The following is a 20,190-nucleotide window of genomic DNA, read 5'->3' as shown; positions in this document are numbered from 1 at the left end:
GATAGAGTGGATGTGGAGAGGATGTTTCCTATGGTGGGAGAATCTAAGACTAACACAACCTAAAAATAGAGGGGCATCCATTTAGAATAGAAATGAGGAGAGATTTTGCCAGAGAGTGGTGAATCTGTGGAATTCTGGAATCAATTTGGAAGGCACAGGATATACCCAAAAGAGGAAGAAGTATCAAAGATGTCACAACCGTGGCTAACAAGAGAAGTCAAAGCCAACATAAAAGCTGAAGAGAGGGCATATCTGAGTCTGAGGCTTCCAGTCGGTCAGAGTTGACCATGGTGTTGTGTTCTAACTGTCTAGATGTGCAAGCCTGGGCAGTATAACATGGAGAGCAAGCTCCCCCTTTATCACATCTGATGAACCCAAAGGAACGGCAGAGACTGAGACAGTTTGGTACCAGCAATGCCGCAGGAATTGTCAGACAACATTGAATTTAATGTGGGACTGCCTTAGGAGCTCCAGCTCTGTACTTTTCCCTCAGGGTTTACTCCCAAAGCCTTCTCCATGAGTGGGTATAGCTACAAGGCAGTGAAGGTTTGAGATCAGAGTTTTCCTTCTCCAGGATGAGCTGCTGACCACGGCTGATGAGCCCCATCTGCCCGAAGTGACTGGTTTTAAGGCCCCAGTAACCCAACTTTGCCCCTTCTCCTGCCAGTAGAAATGCTTCCACCAGGCTTAGTAGCTAAGCCACACGTGAAGGCCAGGAGCTGGACTTGGTTATCAAAGGCTACGTGAGGAACGAGCCATTGGGAGCATTTAATAGGTTGTGAGAACTTGTCCCCATTAAGGCTATAACAACCTTAAGAGGGCATATAACAGAGCAAAAATTAGTGGGAAGTTAGAGGAATGGGAAGCTTTTAAAAACCAACAGAAGGCAACAAAAACGTCATTAAGAAAGTAAAGATGGAACATAAAAGTAAGCTAGCCAATATATTAAACAGGTTACCAAAAGTTTCTTCAGATACATAAGGCGAGAGTGGATATCGGACCACTGGAAAACAATGGTGGAGAGGTAGTAATGGGGGACACACTGGGTGGATGAACTAAATAAGTACTTTGTTTCAGTCTTCACTGTTCAAAACACTGGCCAAATGGCTGAAGTTCCAGGTGTCAGGGGTCATGAAGTGTATGAAGTTACCATAACTAGAGAGAAGGTACTTAGGGAAACTGAAAAACCTGAAAGTAGTTAAGTCACCTGAACGAGATGGTGTACATCTCAGGGTTCTGAAAGAGGTGGCTGAAGAGATTGTGGAGGCATTAGACCATAAGACCATAAGACACAGGAACACAATCAGGCCATTAGGCCCATCGAGTCTGCTCCGCCATTCAATCATGGCTGATCCTTTTATCCCCTCCTCAGACCCACTACCCGACCTTCTCCCTGTACCCTTTGATACTGTGTCCAATCAAGAACCTATCAAACTCTGCCTTAAATACATCCAACAAACTGGCCTCCACAGATGCCCATGTTAATAAATTCCACAAATTTGCCACCCTCTGGCGAAAGAAATATCTCCACATCTTTGTTTTAAATGGACACCCCTCTATCCTAAGGTTGTGCCTCTTGTCCTAAACTTCCCCACTATAGAAAACATCCTTTCCACATCTAATCTATCTAAGCCTTTCAACATTTGAAAGGTTTCAATGAGATCCCCCCTCATCCTTCTAAATTCGAGCGAGTACAGACCCATAGCTATCAAATGTTCCTGGTATGATAACACTTTCATTCCCGGAATCATCCCTGTGAACTTCCTCTGAACCCTCTCCAATGCAGCACATCTTTTCTTCGATGAGGTGCCCAAAACTGTTCAAGTTTCAAGAAGACAACCTCGCCCTCAATGTCACAAAAACAAAGGAGCTGGTTGTGGATTACAGGAGGAATGGAGACAGGTTAACCCCTATTGACATCAATAGATCTGGGGCTGAGAGGGCAAACAACTTTAAGTTCCTCAGCATCCACATCACCGAGGACCTCACGTGGTCTGTACACACCAGCTGTGTGGTAAAAAGGCACAACAGCGCCTCTTTCACCTCAGGCACTTGAGGAAGTTTGGTATGGGCCCCCAAATCCTAAGAACTTTCTTCAGGGGCACAACAGAGTGCATCCTGACTGGCTGCATCACTGCCTGGTATGGGAACTGTACCTCATTGCAGGACTCTGCAGAGAGTGGTGTGGACAGCCCAGCACATCTGTAGTTGTGAACTTCCCATGATTCAGGACATTTCCAAGGACAGGTGTGTAAAAAGGGCCCAAAGGATCATTGGAGACCTGAGTCACCCCAACCACAATCTACTCCAGCCGCTACTATTCGGAAGACAGTACTGCAGCATAAAAGCCAGGACCAACAGGCTCCGGGACACCTTCTTCCACCAGGCCATCAGACTGATGAACTCACGCTGATTTGAGTGTACTCTATATTACATTGACTGTTCTATTTATTATAAATTACTATGATTGCACATTGCACATTTAGATGGAGATTTTTATTCCTCGTGTATGTGCAGGATGTAAGAAATAAAGTCAATTCAATTCAATACTCAAGGTGAGGCCTCACCAGTGCCTCATAAAGACTCAGCATTACATCCCTGCTCTTGAAATTAATGCTAACATTGCACTTGCCTTCCTCACTGCCAACTCTTCCTTTAGAGTGTTCTGCCCAATGACTCCCAAGTCCCTTTGCATATCAGATTTTTGGATTATCTCCCCATTTAGAAAATAGTCCACACACTTATTTCTACTATCAAAGTGCATGACAATGCATTTTCAACATGTATTTCATTTGCCACTTTCTTGCCCATTCTCCTAATCTGTCTAAGTCCTTCTGCAGCCTACCTGTTTCCTCAACACTACCTGCCCCTCCACCAATCTTCAGATCATCTGCAAACTTGGCAACAAAGCCATCTATTCCATCATCTAAATCACTGACATACAGCAGAAAATGAAGTTGTCCCAACACTGACCCCTGTGGAACACCACTAGTCACTGGCAGTCAACCAGAAAAGGATCCTTTTATTCCCACTTGCTGCCTCCTACCAATCAGCCAATGCTCTAACCATGTTAGTAACTTTCCTGTAATACCATGGGCTCTTAACTTGGTAAGCAGCCTCATGTGTGGCACCCTGTCAAAGGCTTTCTAATGTCCAAATATACAACATCCACTGCATCCCCCTTTATCTATCCTACATGTAATCTCAAAGAATTCCAACAGGTTCGTCAGGCAAGATTTTCCCTTCAAGAAACCATTCAATCTTTGTCCTATCTTGTCCTGTGACACCATGTGCTCCATAACCTCATCCTTAACAACTGGCTCCAACATCTTCCCAAACACTGAAGTCAGGCTAATTGCTCTATAATTTCCTTTCTGCTATCTTCCTTCTCTCTTAAAGAGTGGAGTGATATTTGCAATTTTCCAGTCCTCTGGCACCATGCCAAAGTCAATGACTTCTGAAAGATCACTACTAATGACACCACAATCTCCACCACTACATCTTTCAGAATCCTAAGAAGCAGTTCTTCTGGCCCATGTGACTTAGGTATCCTTAGGTCTTTCAGCTTTTTGAGCACCTTCTCACTTATAGGAGTAACTGCACTCACTTCTCTTCCCTCACACCTTTCAACATCCAGTACATTGCTAGCGTCTTCCACAGTGAAGACTGATGCAAAATACCCATTTAGTTCATCTGCCATCTCCTTGTCCCCTATTATCATTTCTCGGGTTCATCGTCGTCGTGGCTATCCCTTGAGGTCGAGGATGATGGTCTTCGTTCCGTACAGTGCGAAGACGCCTGTGCGTGTATTTGTTTAACGTGTACTTGATGTTGCACTCCAAGAAGCACACGATACTTCACAAATCAACCAACTGATTCCAATGGCATGGAAACCACGACGATTGGAGCTGATGGATTTGTTGCAGCCTTCGTCCGCCTTCACAGCCATTGAGGTCAAAGTAACTTCGTCCACCTGTTCCACCTTTGAGGCCTTGGTTGGATTGTTCTTTGTCAGGGACCTCACCCTCGACCTTACCACCATGAGTGACCCTACCAGGAGCATAGCTCCAGACGGCATTGCTCTCAGGATCACAGGACCACACAAGCTTCTCCACCACGACAAGGTGACAATCCACAGAGAAGCTCGGGCCCATAGCGGTACTATATCCACTCTCATCTCTCTTTTATATTTTACTATCCACTTTGATATGGTTTGCTTGCTTGCTTTCATACTTCACCTTTTCTCTTCTGATGATTCTTTTAGGTTATTCTCAGTAGGGTTTTAAAAGCTTTCCAATTTCTGCCTTTCCACTAATTTTTGCTTTGTTGTATGCCCTCTCTTTTCCTTTTACATTAGCTTTGACATTCCTTGTTGGCCACGGTTGTACTATTTTGCCATTTGAGTAATTCTTTGTTTTTGGAAAATACTTCTCCTGCACCTTCCTCATTTTTTCTAGAAACTCACACCATTGCTGCTCTGCTGTCACCCCTACCAGCACCTCCATCCAATTTACTTTGACGAACTCCTCTCTCTCATACCACTGTAATTTACCCTTCACTCTACTGAAATACTGCTATATCAGACACAACTTTCTCCCTATCAAATTTCAAGTTGAACTCAATCATATTGTGATCACTACCTCCTAAGGTTTCTTTAACCTTAAGCTCCCTAATGACACACAATCCAGTATAGCAGATCCCTAGTAGGCTCAATGACAAATTGCTCTAAAATGCCACCTTGTAGGCATTCAACAAACTCACTTCCTTCATAATGATCTCATTAGAAATGATCTTTCAAAAATCACTATTTTCTGGAATGATTCCAGAAGACTGGAAAATTGCAAATATCACTCCACTCTTCAAGTAGGGATAAAGGCAATTATAGGCCATTTAGTCCTTTCTCAGTGGTTGGAAAGATGTTGGAGTTGATTATTAATGATGAGGTCTCAGGAATTTGGAGGCACATGATAAAATAAGCTGTAGTCAGTATGGTTTCCTCAAGGGAAAATATTGCCTGACAAATCTTTGAAGAAATTGGGTGGAGCTGAAAAACAGGAAAGGTATGGCCACATTAGTGGGATTGTATTACAGACCACCCAATAGTCAACGAGACTTGGAAGAGCAAATCTGCAGAGAGATAGCAGGCAACTGCAGGAAACATAAAGTTGTGGTAGTAGGGGATTTTAATTTTCCATACATTGATTGGGACCCCCATACTGTTAGGGGTCTAGATGGTTTAGAGTTTGTAAAATGTGTTCAGGAAAGTTTTCTAAATCAGTATATAGAGGGACCAACAAGAGGGGATGCAATATTGGATCTCCTGTTAGGTAATGAATGAGGGCAAGTGACGGAAGTCTGTGTAGGGGAGCACTTTGGTTCCAGTGATCATAACACCATTAGTTTCAATTTGATCATGGACAAGGATAGATCTGGTCCTAGGGTTGAGGTTTTGAACTGGAAGAAGGCCAAATTTGAAGAAATGAGAAAGGATCTAAAAAGCGTGTATTGGGACAGGTTGTTCTCTGGCAAAGATGTGATTGGTAGGTGGGAAGCCTTCAAAGGGGAAATTTTGAGAGTGCAGAGTTTGTATGTTCCTGTCAGGATTAAAGGCAAATTGAATAGGAATAAGGAACCTTGGTTCTCAAGGGATATTGCAACTCTGATAAAGAAGAAGAGGGAGTTGTATGAAATGTATAGGAAACAGGGGGTAAATCAGGTGCTTGAGGAGTATAAGAAGTGCAAGAAAATACTTAAGAAAGAAATCAGGAGGGCTAAAAGAAGACATGAGGTTGCCTTGGCAGTCAAAGTGAAGGATAATCCAAAGAGCTTTTACAAGTATATTAAGAGCAAAAGGATTGTAAGGGATAAAATCGGTCCTCTTGAAGATCAGAGTGGTCGGCTTTGTGCGGAACCAAAGGAAATGGGGGAGATCTTAAATAGGTTTTTTGCGTCTGTATTTACTAAGGAAGCTGGCATGAAATCTATGGAATTGAGGGAATCAAGTAGTGAGACCATGGAAACTGTACAGATTAAAAAGGAGGAGGTGCTTGCTGTCTTGAGGAAAATTAAAGTGGATAAATCCCCGGGACCTGACAGAGTGTTCCCTCGGACCTTGAAGGAGACTAGTGTTGAAATTGCAGGGGGCCCTGGCAGAAATATTTAAAATGTCGCTGTCTACGGGTGAAGTGCCGGAGGATTGGAGAGTGGCTCATGTTGTTCTGTTGTTTAAAAAAGAATCGAAAAGTAATCCAGGAAATTATAGGCCGGTGAGTTTAACGTCAGTAGTAGGTAAGTTATTGGAGGGAGTACTAAGAGACAGAATCTACAAGCATTTGGATAGACAGGGGCTTAATAGGGAGAGTCAACATGGCTTTGTGCATGGTAGGTCATGTTTGACCAATCTGTTGGAGTTTTTCGAGGAGGTTACCAGGAAAGTGGATGAAGGGAAGGCAGTGGATATTGTCTACATGGACTTCAGTAAGGCCTTTGACAAGGTCCCACATGGGAGGTTAGTTAGGAAAATTGAGTCGCTAGGTATACATGGAGAGGTGGTAAATTGGATTAGACATTGGCTCAATGGAAGAAGCCAGAGAGTGGTGGTAGAGAATTGCTTCTCTGAGTGAAGGCCTGTGACTAGTGGTGTGCCACAGGGATCAGTGCTGGGTCCATTGTTATTTGTCATCTATATCAATGATCTGGATGATAATGTGGTAAATTGGATCAGCAAGTTTGCTGATGATACAAAGATTGGAGGTGTAGTAGACAGTGAGGAAGGTTTTCAGAGCCTGCAGAGGGACTTGGATCAGCAGGAAAAATGGGCTGAAAAATGGCAGATGGAGTTTAATACTGACAAGTGTGAGGTATTGCACGTTGGAAGGACAAACCAACGTAGAACATACAGGGTTAATGGTAAGGCACTGAGGAGTGCAGTGGAACAGAGGGATCTGGGAATACAGATACAAAATTCCCTAAAAGTGTCGTCACAGATAGATAGGGTCATAAAGAGAGCTTTTGGTACATTGGCCTTTATTAATCGAAGTATTGAGTATAAGAGCTGGAATGTTATGATGAGGTTGTATAAGGCATTGGTGAGGCCGAATCTGGAGTATTGTGTTCAGTTTTGGTCACCAAATTACAGGAAGGATATAAGTAAGGTTGAAAGAGTGCAGAGAAGGTTTACAAAGGTGTTGCCGGGACTTGAGAAACTCAGTTACAGAGAAAGGTTGAATAGGTTAGGACTTTATTCCCTGGAGCGTAGAAGAATGAGGGGAGATTTGATAGAGGTATATAAAATTATGATGGGTATAGATAGAGTGAATGCAAGCAGGCTTCTTCCACTGAGGCAAGGGGAGAAAAAAACCAGAGGACATTGGTTAAGGGTGAGGGGGGAAAAGTTTAAAGGGAACATTAGGGGGGGCTTCTTCACACAGAGAGTGGTGGGAGTATGGAATGAGCTGCCAGACGAGGTGGTAAATGCGGGTTCTTTTGTAACATTTAAGAATAAATTGGACAGATACATGAATGGGAGGTGTATGGAGAGATATGGTCCGTGTGCAGGTCAGTGGGACTAGGCAGAAAATGGTTCGGCACAGCCAAGAAGGGCCAAAAGGCCTGTTTCTGTGCTGTAGTTTCTATAGTTTCTATGGAAATAACAAGCAGGGTAGACAAAGGAAAATTGGTTGATGTTGTGTACTTGAATTTTCAGGAGGCCTTTGACAAGGTGCCACACATGAGGCTGCTTAATAAGCTGTGAACCCATGGTATTACAGGAAAGATTCTAGAATGGATAAAGCAGTGGCTGATTGGCAGGAGGCAAGGAATGGGAATAAAGGGAGCCTTTTCTGACTAGCTGCCAGTGACAAGGGGTCTGTGTTGGGAACGATTCTTTTTATGCTATATGTCGTTGATTTGGATGATGGAATTGATGACTTTGTTGCAAAGTTTGCAGATAATATGAAGATAGTTGAAGGGGCAGATAGTTTTGAGCAATTAGAGAGGCTACAGAAGGACTTAGACAGATTAGGAGAATGGGCAAAGAAACGGCAGATGCAATACAGTGCTGGGAAACCTAGAAACATAGACTCCCTACAGCACAATACAGGCCCTTTGGCCCACAATGCTGTGCCAAACATGTACTTACTTTAGAAATTACCAGTGGTGTACCTCAGAGATCTGTTTAGGGATCCCTAAACAGATCTCTGAGGTACACCACTGGTCACCGACCTCCATGCAGAATATGACCCGTTTACAACCACTGTTTACCTTCTGTGAGCAAGCCAGTTCTGGATCCACAAAGCAATGTCCCCTTGGATCCCATACCTCCTTACTTTCTCAATAAGTTTTGCATGTGGTAACTTATCAAATGCCTTGCTGAAATTTTCATCAATATGTTTAGTCACATTCTCAAAAAATTCAATCAAGCCCATAAGGCACGACCTGCCTTTGACAAAGCCATGCTGACTGTTACTCATCCTATTATGCCTCTCCAAATGTTCATAAATCCTGCCTCTCAAGATCTTCTCCATCAACTTACCAAAGTTGGAAGTGTAAGGCTTGACCTTTGATAGAAGAAATTAAAATTTTGACTATTTTCTAAATGGAAAGAAAATATAAATAACTGAAACACAATGGGACTTGGGAGTCCTTGTGCAAGATTCCGGAAAGGTTAATTTGCAGGTTGAGTCTGTGGTGAGGAAGACAAATGCATTGTTGGCATTTGTTTCAGAGGACTAGGATATAAAAACAAGGACGTAATGTTGAAACTTTGTAAAACACTGGTGAGGCCTCACTTGAAGTATTATGAGCAGGATTGAGAAAACAACCCAAGTTTGTGCAGCCTCTCACCAGGATTCAGCATCCTGTGAATCTCTTCTGCACCCTCTCCAAAGCTTCAACATTCTTCCTCTAATGGGGTAACCAGAACTGTATGCAATATTCCAGATGTGGCCTTACCAGAGTTTTATAAAGCTGCAACATAACTTCCTGTTGTTTGAACAATGCTTGTCTAATAAAGGGAAGCATGCCAAATGCCTTCTTAACCACCCTGTCAACTGTATAGTCACTTTCAGGGAGCTATGAACATGGACCCCTAGATCCCTCTGCTCATCAACACTGTTGAGGGTCTCGCCTTTAACAGTGTACTGTCTGTTTACATTTGACCTACCAAGTTGCAACACTTCCCATTTGTCTGGTTCAAACCCCATAGCATTGGGCCCACTCCATCGTCAAAAGGTTGAGTGGATGACTTTTTTGTTACCGTTCTACTGCTCTCAACAATGCTGCATCCTCTCTGTTGGCTCCTGTCCTGGAGAACTTGCTTTTGGCAACACCGCACGTCTCGCTTTGAGTAACAACCTGTCACGTACCCGCTCGTCAGTGCACCAGGCTGGCGTCAGCATTCCCTGGCAGACTCGGTGCTACTTACCTGGCGAGGTCGAGGCTGGTACGGGGAGCTGCTCTCCAGGTCGGCCAGGATGCTGGTCAGTGAATCGATCTCTGCGTCCAGACTCGAGCGCCTTTCCTCCAGGGTCTTCTTCCCCGTCTGAAAGAACAGCAACAGGTCAGTTCGCAGGCAGCAACTAAACCTCCTCATCCTCAGACTGGGAGGCCACACAAGCCCATCTATCTTTTGCATCATAGTAGTTAATCAAACCATAGAAACATATGGTACTGAAAGTTTAAACATTCAAGATTCAGGATTGTTTAGCGTTACTTCCAGTACACAAGTGTAAAGGAGAACAAAAAAATTGTGACTCCGGATCCAATGCAGTACAAAAAAAACATAGTAATATAAAACACAATAACTATAAATACATAAGACAGCTTATACAGTATACATAGATGGAATGTATGTCTATAAAGTGACACTAGGCACAGGAGTGTCTGTACATAGGGTGACTGACAGGAAATGATACAGTAGTGGTGGTTGGGGGTGTGGAGGGGTGGGTTAGTGGGTGGAGGTGTTGATCAGACTTACTGCTTGGGGAAAGTAACTGTTTTTGAGTCTGGTGGTCCTGGTGTGGATGCTACACAGTCTCCTCCCTGATGGGAGTTGGACAAACCGTCCATAAGCAGGGTGGGTGTTACTGGCCCATTTCCGGCACCTTTCTCTATATTAAACAGATGCATGAACAGTGTTGAGATCAAGACCGTTGAGACCCTCAAGCTCCAAAGAGTGAATGTCATTCTGTGCCAGCCAAGAAAGCTTATCAATGCCTCGACTTCTTCAGGAGGCGAAGAAAATTTAGCAAGTTAGAATCAGAATCAGAATCAGGTTTAACAGCCCTTTCTCCCACAGCTCACTCTCCTATCCTGTCATATTCCTTCTTCTCCAGCCCTTTACCTTTTCTACCCATCACTTTCCAGCTTTTTACTTCACCCCCTCTCCCTCACCCCTGGCTTGTCCTCCTAACCTCCTCCCCCACCTTCTTATTCTGGTTTCTTCCCCCTTCCTTTCCATTCCTGATGAAGGGTCTCAGTCTGGAACGTCAACTGTTTATTGATTTCCATAGATGCTTCCTGATCTGCAGATTTCCTCTGGCATTGTGTGTGTGTCTCTAGATAAAATGTTGTCTGTTGACAGGCTATGGATGTCATCAGTATTACAGATGAGGTGATGGAGTACTTGGTGACACAGCACAAGACAGGACAAAGTCAGCATGGTTTCCTTAAGGAAAAATCTCCCCTGACGAACCTGTTGGAATTCTTTGAGGAGATTACAAGTAGGATTGATAAAAGGGATGTAGTGGATGTTGTATATTTGGACTTTCAGAAAGCCTATGACAAGGTGCCACACATGAGGCTGCTTACGGAATTAAGGGCCAATGGTATTACAGGAAAGTTAATAGTATGGTTACAGCATTGGCTGATTGGTAGGAGGCAGCGAGTGGGAATAAAAGGATCCTTTTCTGGTTGGCTGCAAGTGACTAGTGGTGTTCTGCAGGGTCAGTGTTGGGACTGTTTCTTTTTCTGCTGTATATCAACGATTTAGATGATGAAATAGACGGCTTTGTTGTCAAGTTTGCAGATGATGTGAAGATTGGTGGAGTGGCAGGTAGTGTTGAGGAAACAGGTCGGATGCACAAAGACTTAGACAAACTAGGAGAATGGGTAAGAAAGTGGCAAATGAAATACAATGTTGGAAAATTCATGGTCATGCACTTTGGTAACAGAAATAAATGTGCAGACTATTTTCTAACTGAAAGAAAATCCAAAATCTGAGACGCAAAAGGACTTGGGAGTCCTTATGAAGAACACCCTAAAGGTTAACTTGCAGGTAGAGTTGGTGAGGAAGTCAAATGCCATGTTAGCATTCATTTCAAGAGGTCTGGAAAACAAGACCAAGGATGTGATGCTGAGGCTTTATAAGGCACTGGTGAGGCAGTTTTGGACCCTTCACCTTAGAAAAGATTTGCTGGCATTGGAGAGGGTCCCGAGGAGGTTCACAAGGAAAATTCTAGGAATGAAAGGGTTATCATATGAGGGGCATTTGATAGCTCTGGGTCTCTGCTCTCTGGAATTTAGAAGGATGGGGGGTGGGGAGGGTATCTCATTGAAACCTTTTGAATGTTGAAAGGTCCAGACAGAATCGGTGTGGAGAGGAGTGTCTAGGACAAGAGGGCACAGCCTCAGGATAGAAAGGCTCCTTGTCCAAACAGATGCAGATAAATTTCTTTAGCCAAAGGGTGGTGAATTTGTGGAATTTATTCCCACAGTTAGCTGTGATGGCCAGGTCATTGGGTGTAGTTCAGGCAGAGCTTGATAGATTTTTGTTTGGACATGGCATCAAAGGTTACGGGGAGAAGGCTGGGGAGTGAGGCTAAGGAGGGGAGAAAAGGATCAGCCATGATTGATTGGCAGAGCAGACTCGATGGGCCAAAAGGCCTAATTCTGCTCCCATGTCTCACGGTCTTATGGCCAGTGAAACACAGACCACATCACTGAGTTCACACTAAACAAAAACAGCTTTCAGCAAACGAGGTATCATAAAAATCAAATTTCAAAATGTGTTTAGAGGAATTGATTTGTAGGAATTTACTTGTCTATGAAAAGTGAGTTCCACTTGCACTTTGCTTAACTAATCCACTGACAGCAGACAAAATCCCCAGTGACAGCTAGGATGTGAATGTTGGTAGATTGCAGATGGAGCGGAATATGGACAAGGAAGAATATCCTCTAAGGATAGATCATGATGTAAAGCACCAGGAAGGTGATTCATAGACTCACTGAGTCACAAAACACTACAGCACAGAGACAGACCCTTCAGCCCATCTAGTCTGTGCCCTTTTCCATGGGCCACTCTCCTCTTCTTTTCCAGCTATTTACCTTTCCCAACCACCTAGCTGCACCTATCACCTTCCAGCTAGACCTCCTTCCCCTTCCCCACCTTTTTATTCAGGCATCTCCCCCCTTCCTTTCCAGTCCTGATGAGGGGCCTCGGCTTGAAACATCAACATCCATAGATACTGCCTGACCTGCTGAGTTTCTCCAGTATTTTGTGTGAGTTGTTCAGTGGAAAAAAGCCTGCCTGCATTTACCCTATCTAAACTCCTCATAATTTTATATACCTCTATCAAATCTCCCCTCATTCTCTCATGCTCTAGGGAATAATCTCCTAACCTACTCAATCTTAGACTACAAAGTCATAAGACCTAGGAGCAGAATTAGCCCATTCAGCCCATCGAGTCTGTTCCACCATTCATCATGGCTGATCCTGGATCCCACTCAACCCCATTCATCTGCCCTCTCACCATATCCTTTGAATCCCTGACCAATCAGGAAAATATCAACTTCCATCTTAAATATACACACAGACTTGGCCTCCACCGCAATCTGTGGCAGAATGTTCCACAGATTCACTACTCTGGCTAAAAAAATTCCTTCTTACCTCATTTCGAAAAGGTCGCCCCTCGATTTTGAGTCTTTCCCTCTAATTCTGGATACCGCCACCATAGGAAACATCCTTTCCACATCCACCCTGTCCAGTCCTTTGAACATTCAGTAGGTTTCAATGAAATCCCCCTGCATTCTTCTAAATTCTTGTGAGTACAGGGTCAAAGTGGCCAAACGCTCTTCATATGTTAACCCCTTCATTCCCAGAATCATCCTCATGAACCTCCTCTGGACTCTCTCCAATGACAACACATCCTTTCTGAGATATGGGGCCAAAACTGTTGACAATACTCCAAGTACAGCCTGACTAGTGTCTTATAAAGGCTCAGCATTATCTCCTTGTTTTCCTATTCTATTTTCCTTGAAATAAATGTCAACAATGCATTTGCCTTCTTTACTACAGACTCAACCTGTAAATTAATCTTGTGGGAGTCTTGCACGAGGACTCCTAAGTCTCTCTGCACCTCTGATGTTTGAACCTGCTCCCTATTTAGATAATAGTCCGCACTATTGTTCCTTTTACCAAATTGCAATAGCATGCAAGAAGGACAAGACTGCGCAGGCGCATGATGTAGACAGGACAGTGCGGAGAGTTTACAAAGTAAGGTTATTTCCAACGGCTGTCTTTTGGATTGGGACAAGCAGAGCGGCTTGGCAGCTGAATTCTGAAGGAAGGCAGTTTTTTTAAAAACTTCTTCGAGTGCAAGAAGGATGAGACTGCGCAGGCGCGTGATGTAGACAGGAGAGTGCGGAGAGTTTAAAAAGGAGACCACCCTATACAGCGGGCAGCGGTCGGAGTGGGCAGCAGAGTGTAGGGCTTTGGCTTCAAAGGGCTTCGGCGGTAATGGGAAGAGGCGAGGGCGAAGCACCAACTCTATTTTTTCCCCTTGGTGAATCGGCCCGGACAGACAGAGGAACAGCAGAGCTCTCACAGCTAACGGTACGAGCTAACCGTTTAAAAAGTTCGTCTGTTTGGCGAGGTAAGTGGGTGAGTAGATTTATTTTTCCTGTTTCATTCCTGTAGAATTAGGTAGCCTGCCTGCAGGGTTAGTGCTTTGTTCAGGGTGTCGGATGTGGGAATCCTGGGAGACCTGCAGCCTCCCTGATGGCCACATCTGCCCCAGGTGCACCGAGATGCAGCTCCTCAGAGACCGGGTTAGGGATCTGGAGCTGCAGCTTGATGACCTACTGCTTATCAGGGAAAGTGAAGAGGTGATAGACAGGAGCTACAGGGAGGTAGTCATCCCTAGGCTACAGGGGTCAGAAAACTGGGTCACTGTCAAGAGAGGGAAGGGAAATGCCCGGATAGTGGAGAGCACCCCTGTGGCTGTCCCCCTCAGCAACAAGTATCTTGTTCTGGATACTGTTGAGGGGGATGACCTGAAAGGGGACGCCCACCTGACTGGGTCTCTGGCACTGGGCCTGGTGCTGTTGTGCAGGAGGGAAGGAGGGAGAAGAGGAATGCGGTAGTCATAGGGGATTCCATAGTCAGGGGAACAGACAGGAGATTCTGTAAGCCTGATAGAGATACCCGCAGGGTGTGCTGCCTCCCAGGTGCCAGGGTACGGGATGTCTCGGATCGGGTCGGATTCCAATATTGAAAGGCATGGACAGAGTGGATGTGGCAAAGTTGTTTCCCATGATGGAGGAGTCTAGTACGAGAGGGCATGACTTAAGGATTGAAGGGCGCCCATTCAGAACAGAAATGCGAAGAAATTTTTTTAGTCAGAGGGTGGTGAATCTATGGAATTTGTTGCCACGGGCGGCAGTGGAGGCCAAGTCATTGGGTGTATTTAAGGCAGAGACTGATAGGTATCTGAGTAGTCAGGACATCAAACGTTATGGTGAGAAGGCGGGGGAGTGGGACTACATGGGAGAATGGATCAGCTCATGATAAAATGGCAGAGCAGACCCGATGGGCTGAATGGCCAACTTCTGCTCCTTTGTCTTGTCTTATGTCTTATGGGTCCAGAATATTCTAAAGGGGGAGGGTGAGCAGCCAGTTGTCTTGGTACATGTTGGTACCAATGACATAGATAGGAGAAGGGAGGAAGTCCTGAAGAGAGATTTCCAGGAGTTAGGAAGGAAGCTGAGAAGCAGGACCTCCAGGGTAGTAATCTCGGGATTGCTACCTGTGCCACGTGCTAGTGAGGGCAAGAATAGTAGGATCAGGCAGATGAATGTGTGGCCGAGAGACTGGTGCAGGGGACAGGGCTTCAGATTCTTGGATAATTGGGATCTCTTCTGGGGGAAGTATGACCTGTTCAAAATGGACAGGTTACACCTGAACCCGAAGGGGACCAATATCCTGGCAGGAAGGTTTAATAGAGCTGTTAGGGAGGGTTTAAACTAATTTGGTAGGGGGACGGGAACCGGAATGATAGAGCGGAGGAAGAGGAAAACAAAAATAAATCTAAGATAGTGAGCAGTAAAGATATCAGGAAAGGCAGGCAGGTGATGGGGCAAATTTGTAGCCATTGAGATGAGTTGCAGTGCAATAAAGTTGCTGTGCACTCAAAGCAAAAAGTACCAAATACTGGTCTTAAGGTGTTATACTTAAACACATGCAGCATAAGGAATAAGGTGGATGATCTTGTCGTACAGCTACAGATTGGCAGGTATGATATTGTGGCCATCACTGAGACGTGGCTAAAGGATGCATGTCTCTGGGAGCTGAACACCCAAGGATACACGGTGTATCGGAAGGATAGGAAGGTAGGCAGAGGGGGAGGCATGGCTTTATTGGTAAGAAATGATATCAAATCATTAGAAAGAGGTGACATAGGATCAGAAGGTGCAGAATCTTTATGGGTTGACCTTAGAAATTGCAGGGGTAAAAGGACCCTGATGGCAGTTATATACAGGCCTCCTAACAGCTGTAGTGATGTGGACTAAAACTACAACAGGAAATGGAAAAGGCTTGTCAGAAGGGCAGTATTATGATAACTGTGGGGGATTTTAACATGCGAGTGGATTGGGAAAATCAGGTCGGCACTGGATCTCAAGAGAGAGAATTTGTAGAATGTCTGCGAGATGGCTTTTTAGAACAGTTTGTTGTTGAGTCCACTAGGGGATCGGCTGTACTGGATTGGGTATTGCGTAATGAACCAGAGATGATTAGAGAGATTGAGGTGAAGGCACCCCCAGGAGGCAGTGATCATAACATGATTGAGGTCACTGTGAAATTTGAAAAAGAGAAGCCGAAATCTGATGTGTCGGTATTTCAGTGGTGTAAAGGAAATTACAGTGGCATGAGAGAGGAACTGGCCAATGTTGACTGGAAAGGGACACTGGCGGGAAAGACGGCAGAGCAGCAGTGGCTGGAGTTTATGTGAGAAGTGAGGAAGGTGTAAGACAGGTATATTCCAAAAAAGAAGAAATTGTCAAATGGAAAAAGGATGCAACCGTGGCTGACAAAAGAAGTCAAAGCCAAAGTTATAGCAAAGGAGAGGGCATACAAGGAGGCAAAAATTAGTGGGAAGACAGAGGATTGGGAAGTTTTGAAAAGCTTACAAAAGGAAACTAAGAAGGTGATTAAGAGGGAAAAGATGAACTATGAAAGGAAGCTAGCAAATAATATCAAAGAGGATACTAAAAGCTTTTTCAAGTATATAAAGAGTAAAAGACAGGTGAGAGTAGATATAGGACCGAAAGAAAATGATGCTGGAGAAATTGTAATGGGAGATAAGGAGATGGCGGAGGAACTGAACGAGTATTTTGCATCAGTCTTCACTGAGGAAGTCATCAGCATTATACCTTATACTCAATGGTGGCAGGGAAGAGAAGTGTGCACAGTCACAATTACGACAGAGAAAATACTCAGGAAGCTGAATAGTCTAAAGGTAGATAAATCTCCCGGACCAGATGGAATGCACCCTCGTGTTCTGAAGGAAGTAGCTGTGGAGATTGCAGAGGTATTAGCAGTGATCTTTCAAAAGTCGATAGATTCTGGCATGGTTTTGGAGGACTGGAAGATTGCAAATGTCACTCCACTATTTAAGAAGGGGTCAAGGAAGCAGAAAGGAAATTATAAACCTGTTAGCTTGACATCGGTGGTTGGGAAGTTGTTGGAGTCGATTGTCAAGGATGAGGTTACGGAGTACCTGGAGGCATATGACAAGATAGGCAGAACTCAGCATGGATTCCTTAAAGGAAAATCCTGTCTGACAAACCTATTACAATTTTTTGAGGAAATTACCAGTAGGCTAGACAAGGGAGATGCAGTGGATGTTGTATATTTGGATTTTCAAAAGGCCTTTGACAAGGTGCCACACATGAGGCTACTTAACCAGATAAGAGCCCATGGAATTATGGGAAAGTTACATACGTGGATAGGGCGTTGGCTGATTGGCAGGAAACAGAGAGTGGGAATAAAGGGATCCTATTCTGGTTGGCTGCCGGTTACCAGTGGTGTTCCACAGGGGTCCGTGTTGGGGCCGCTTCTTTTTACATTGTACATCAACGATTTGGATTATGGAATAGATGGCTTTGTGGCTAAGTTTGCTGACGATATGAAGATAGGTGGAGGGGCTGGTAGTGCTGAGGAAACAGAGAGTCTGCAGAGAGACTTGGCTAGATTAGAAGAATGGGCAAAGAAGTGGCAAATGAAATACAATGTTGGAAAGTGTAAGGTTATGCACTTTGGCAGAAGAAATAAATGGGCAGACTATTATTTAAATGGAGAGAGAATTCAAAGTTCTGAGATGCCCTCGTGCAGGATACCCTTAAGGTTAACCTCCAGGCTGAGTCGGTGGTGAAGAAGGCAAATGCAATGTTGGCGTTCATTTCTAGAAGAATAGAGTATAGGAACAGGGATGTGATGTTGAGGCTCTATAAGGCGCTGGTAAGACCTCATTTGGAGTATTGTGGGCAGTTTTGGGCTCGTTATCTGAGAAAGGATGTGCTGACGTTGGAGAGAGTTCAGAGAAGATTCACTAGAATGATTCCGGGAATGACAGGGTTAACATATGAGGAACGTTTGTCCACTCTTGGACTGTATTCCTTGGAGTTTAGAAGAATGAGGGGAGACCTCGTAGAAACATTTCGAATGTTGAAAAGCATGGACAGAGTGGATGTGGCAAAGTTGTTTCCCATGATGAGGGAGTCTAGTACGAGAGGGCATGACTGAAGGATTGAAGGGCGCCCATTCAGAACAGAAATGCGAAGAAATTTTTTTAGTCAGAGGGTGATGAATCTATGGAATTTGTTGCCACGGGCAGCAGTGGAGGCCAAGTCATTGGGTGTATTTAAGGCAGAGATTGACAGGTATCTCAGTAGCCAGGGCATCAAAGGTTATGGTGAGAAGGCGGGGGAGTGGGGCTAAATGGGAGAATGAATCAGCTCATGATAAAATGGTGGAGCAGACTCGATGGGCCGAATGGCCGACTTCTGCTCCTTTGTCTTATGGTCTTATGGAAACAACTTTCCTGCCTCTATCTTATCTATCCCTTTGATAATTTTATATGTTTCTATAAGATCTGCCCTCTTTCTTCTGAATTCCAGCGTGAACAGTCCCAGGCAACTCAATTTCTCCTCATAGTCTAACCCCCTTATCTTTGGAATAAACCCGGTGAACCTTCTCTGCACCACCTCCAAAGCCAGTATATCCTTCTTCAAGTAAAGAGACCAGAACTGTATGTAGTGCTCGAGGTGTGGGCTCACCATTACCCTGTACAGTTGCAACATAACCTCCTTGCTCTTAAATACAATCCTTCTTGCAATGAAGGTCAACATCCCATTTGCCTTCTTGATAGCCTGCTGCACCTGCAAACCAACCTTTTGTGATTCATGCACAAGTATTCCCAAGTCCCTCTACACAGCAGCATGCTGCAATTTTTTTTACCATTCAAATAATAATCTGCTCTTTCAATTTTCCTTCCAAAGTGGATGACCTCACATTTACCAACATTGTATTCCACCTGCCAGACCTTTGCCCACTCACTTAACCTATCTATATCTCTCTGCAGACTCTCCTTATCTTCTGCACAATTTGCTTTACCAATCAATTTAGTATCATCAGCAAACTTAGATACACTACACTCTGACCCCTCTTCCAGATGGTTAATGTATATTGTGAACAATTGTGGGCCCAGCACTGACCCCTGCGACACACGACTCACCACTGATTGCCAACTAGAGGAACACCCATGTATTCCAACTCTCTGCTTTCTATTGGTTAACCAATCAACTTTCCATGTTAATACACCACCCCTAATACATCATCCCCAACTCTATGCATCCTTATTTGATGGATAAGTCTTTTAGGTGGTGTCTGAAAAGAGGATGCTGTCCAAGTTGCATGCCATCTTGGACAATGTCTCCCATCCACTACATAATGTACTGGTTGGGCTCAGGAGTACATTCAGCCAGAGACTCATTCCACCGAGATGCAACACAGAGCATCATAGGAAGTCCTTCCTGCCTGTGGCTATCAAACTTTACAACTCCTCCCTTGGAGGGTCAGACACCCTGAGCCAATAGGCTGGTCCTGGACTTATTTCCTGGCATAATTTACATATTACTATTTAATTATTTATGGTTTTATTACTATTTAATTATTTATGGTGCAACTGTAACGAAAACCAATTTCCCCCGGGATCAATATGACTATGACTATTATGTAGCACCTTATCAAACTCCTTGTTAATTTGGCCCAGAACTGTGCTCAGTTCTGGTCGCCTCACTACAGGAAGGATGTGGAAGCCATAGAAAGGGTGCAGAGGAGATTTACAAGGACGTTGCCTGGATTGGGGAGCATGCCTTATGAGAATAGGTTGAGTGAACGCGGCCTTTTCTCCTTGGAGCGACGGAGGATGAGAGGTGACCTGATAGAGGTGTATGAGGTGACCTGATAGAGGTGTACAAGGTAAAGATAAAGTATGGGGAGCTTGTTTTTTGAGAGATATTGAGACCTTGGTCAAGACTTGTACTTGTTACATACACCTGTTAAGGTACATTCTCCAGATACCTTATAAGGTACCCGTAGAGGCATTGATCGTGTGGATAGTCAGAGGCTTTTTCCCAGGGCTGAAATGGTTGCCACAAGAGGACACAGGTTTAAGGTGCTGGGGAGTAGGTACAGAGGAGATGTCAGGGGTAAGTTTTTGACTTAGAGAGTGCTGAGTACGTGGAATAGGCCGTCGGCAACGGTGGTGAAGGCGGATACAATAGGGTCTTTTAAAAGACTTTTGGATAGGTACATGGAGCTTAGAAAAATATAGGGTTATAGGTAAACCCGGTAATTTCTAAGGTAAGGACATATTCAACACAGCTCTGTGGGCCGAAGGGCCTGTATTGTGT

At 44.3% G+C, this 20,190-nt stretch overlaps 1 protein-coding gene across 4 annotated transcripts in view; it reads right to left on the bottom strand.

Moving 5' to 3' along the window:
• LOC134345086 (lipoma-preferred partner homolog) overlaps positions 1–20,190 on the bottom strand; it is a 453,573-nt gene that overhangs the window by 128,419 nt on the left and 304,964 nt on the right. For all 4 annotated transcript variants that reach the window (XM_063045237.1, XM_063045236.1, XM_063045238.1 and 1 more), the window contains exon 4: positions 9,425–9,541. In XM_063045237.1, the coding sequence (XP_062901307.1) occupies positions 9,425–9,541 (117 nt within the window). The remainder of the gene's footprint in view (positions 1–9,424; positions 9,542–20,190) is intronic.

The sequence above is a fragment of the Mobula hypostoma genome, chromosome 4 (assembly GCF_963921235.1).
Source record: "Mobula hypostoma chromosome 4, sMobHyp1.1, whole genome shotgun sequence".
NCBI classification, from domain to species: domain Eukaryota; kingdom Metazoa; phylum Chordata; class Chondrichthyes; order Myliobatiformes; family Myliobatidae; genus Mobula; species Mobula hypostoma.
The sequence above is the reverse complement of the archived record's forward strand: the minus strand, read 5'-3'. Positions and strand labels throughout refer to the sequence as shown.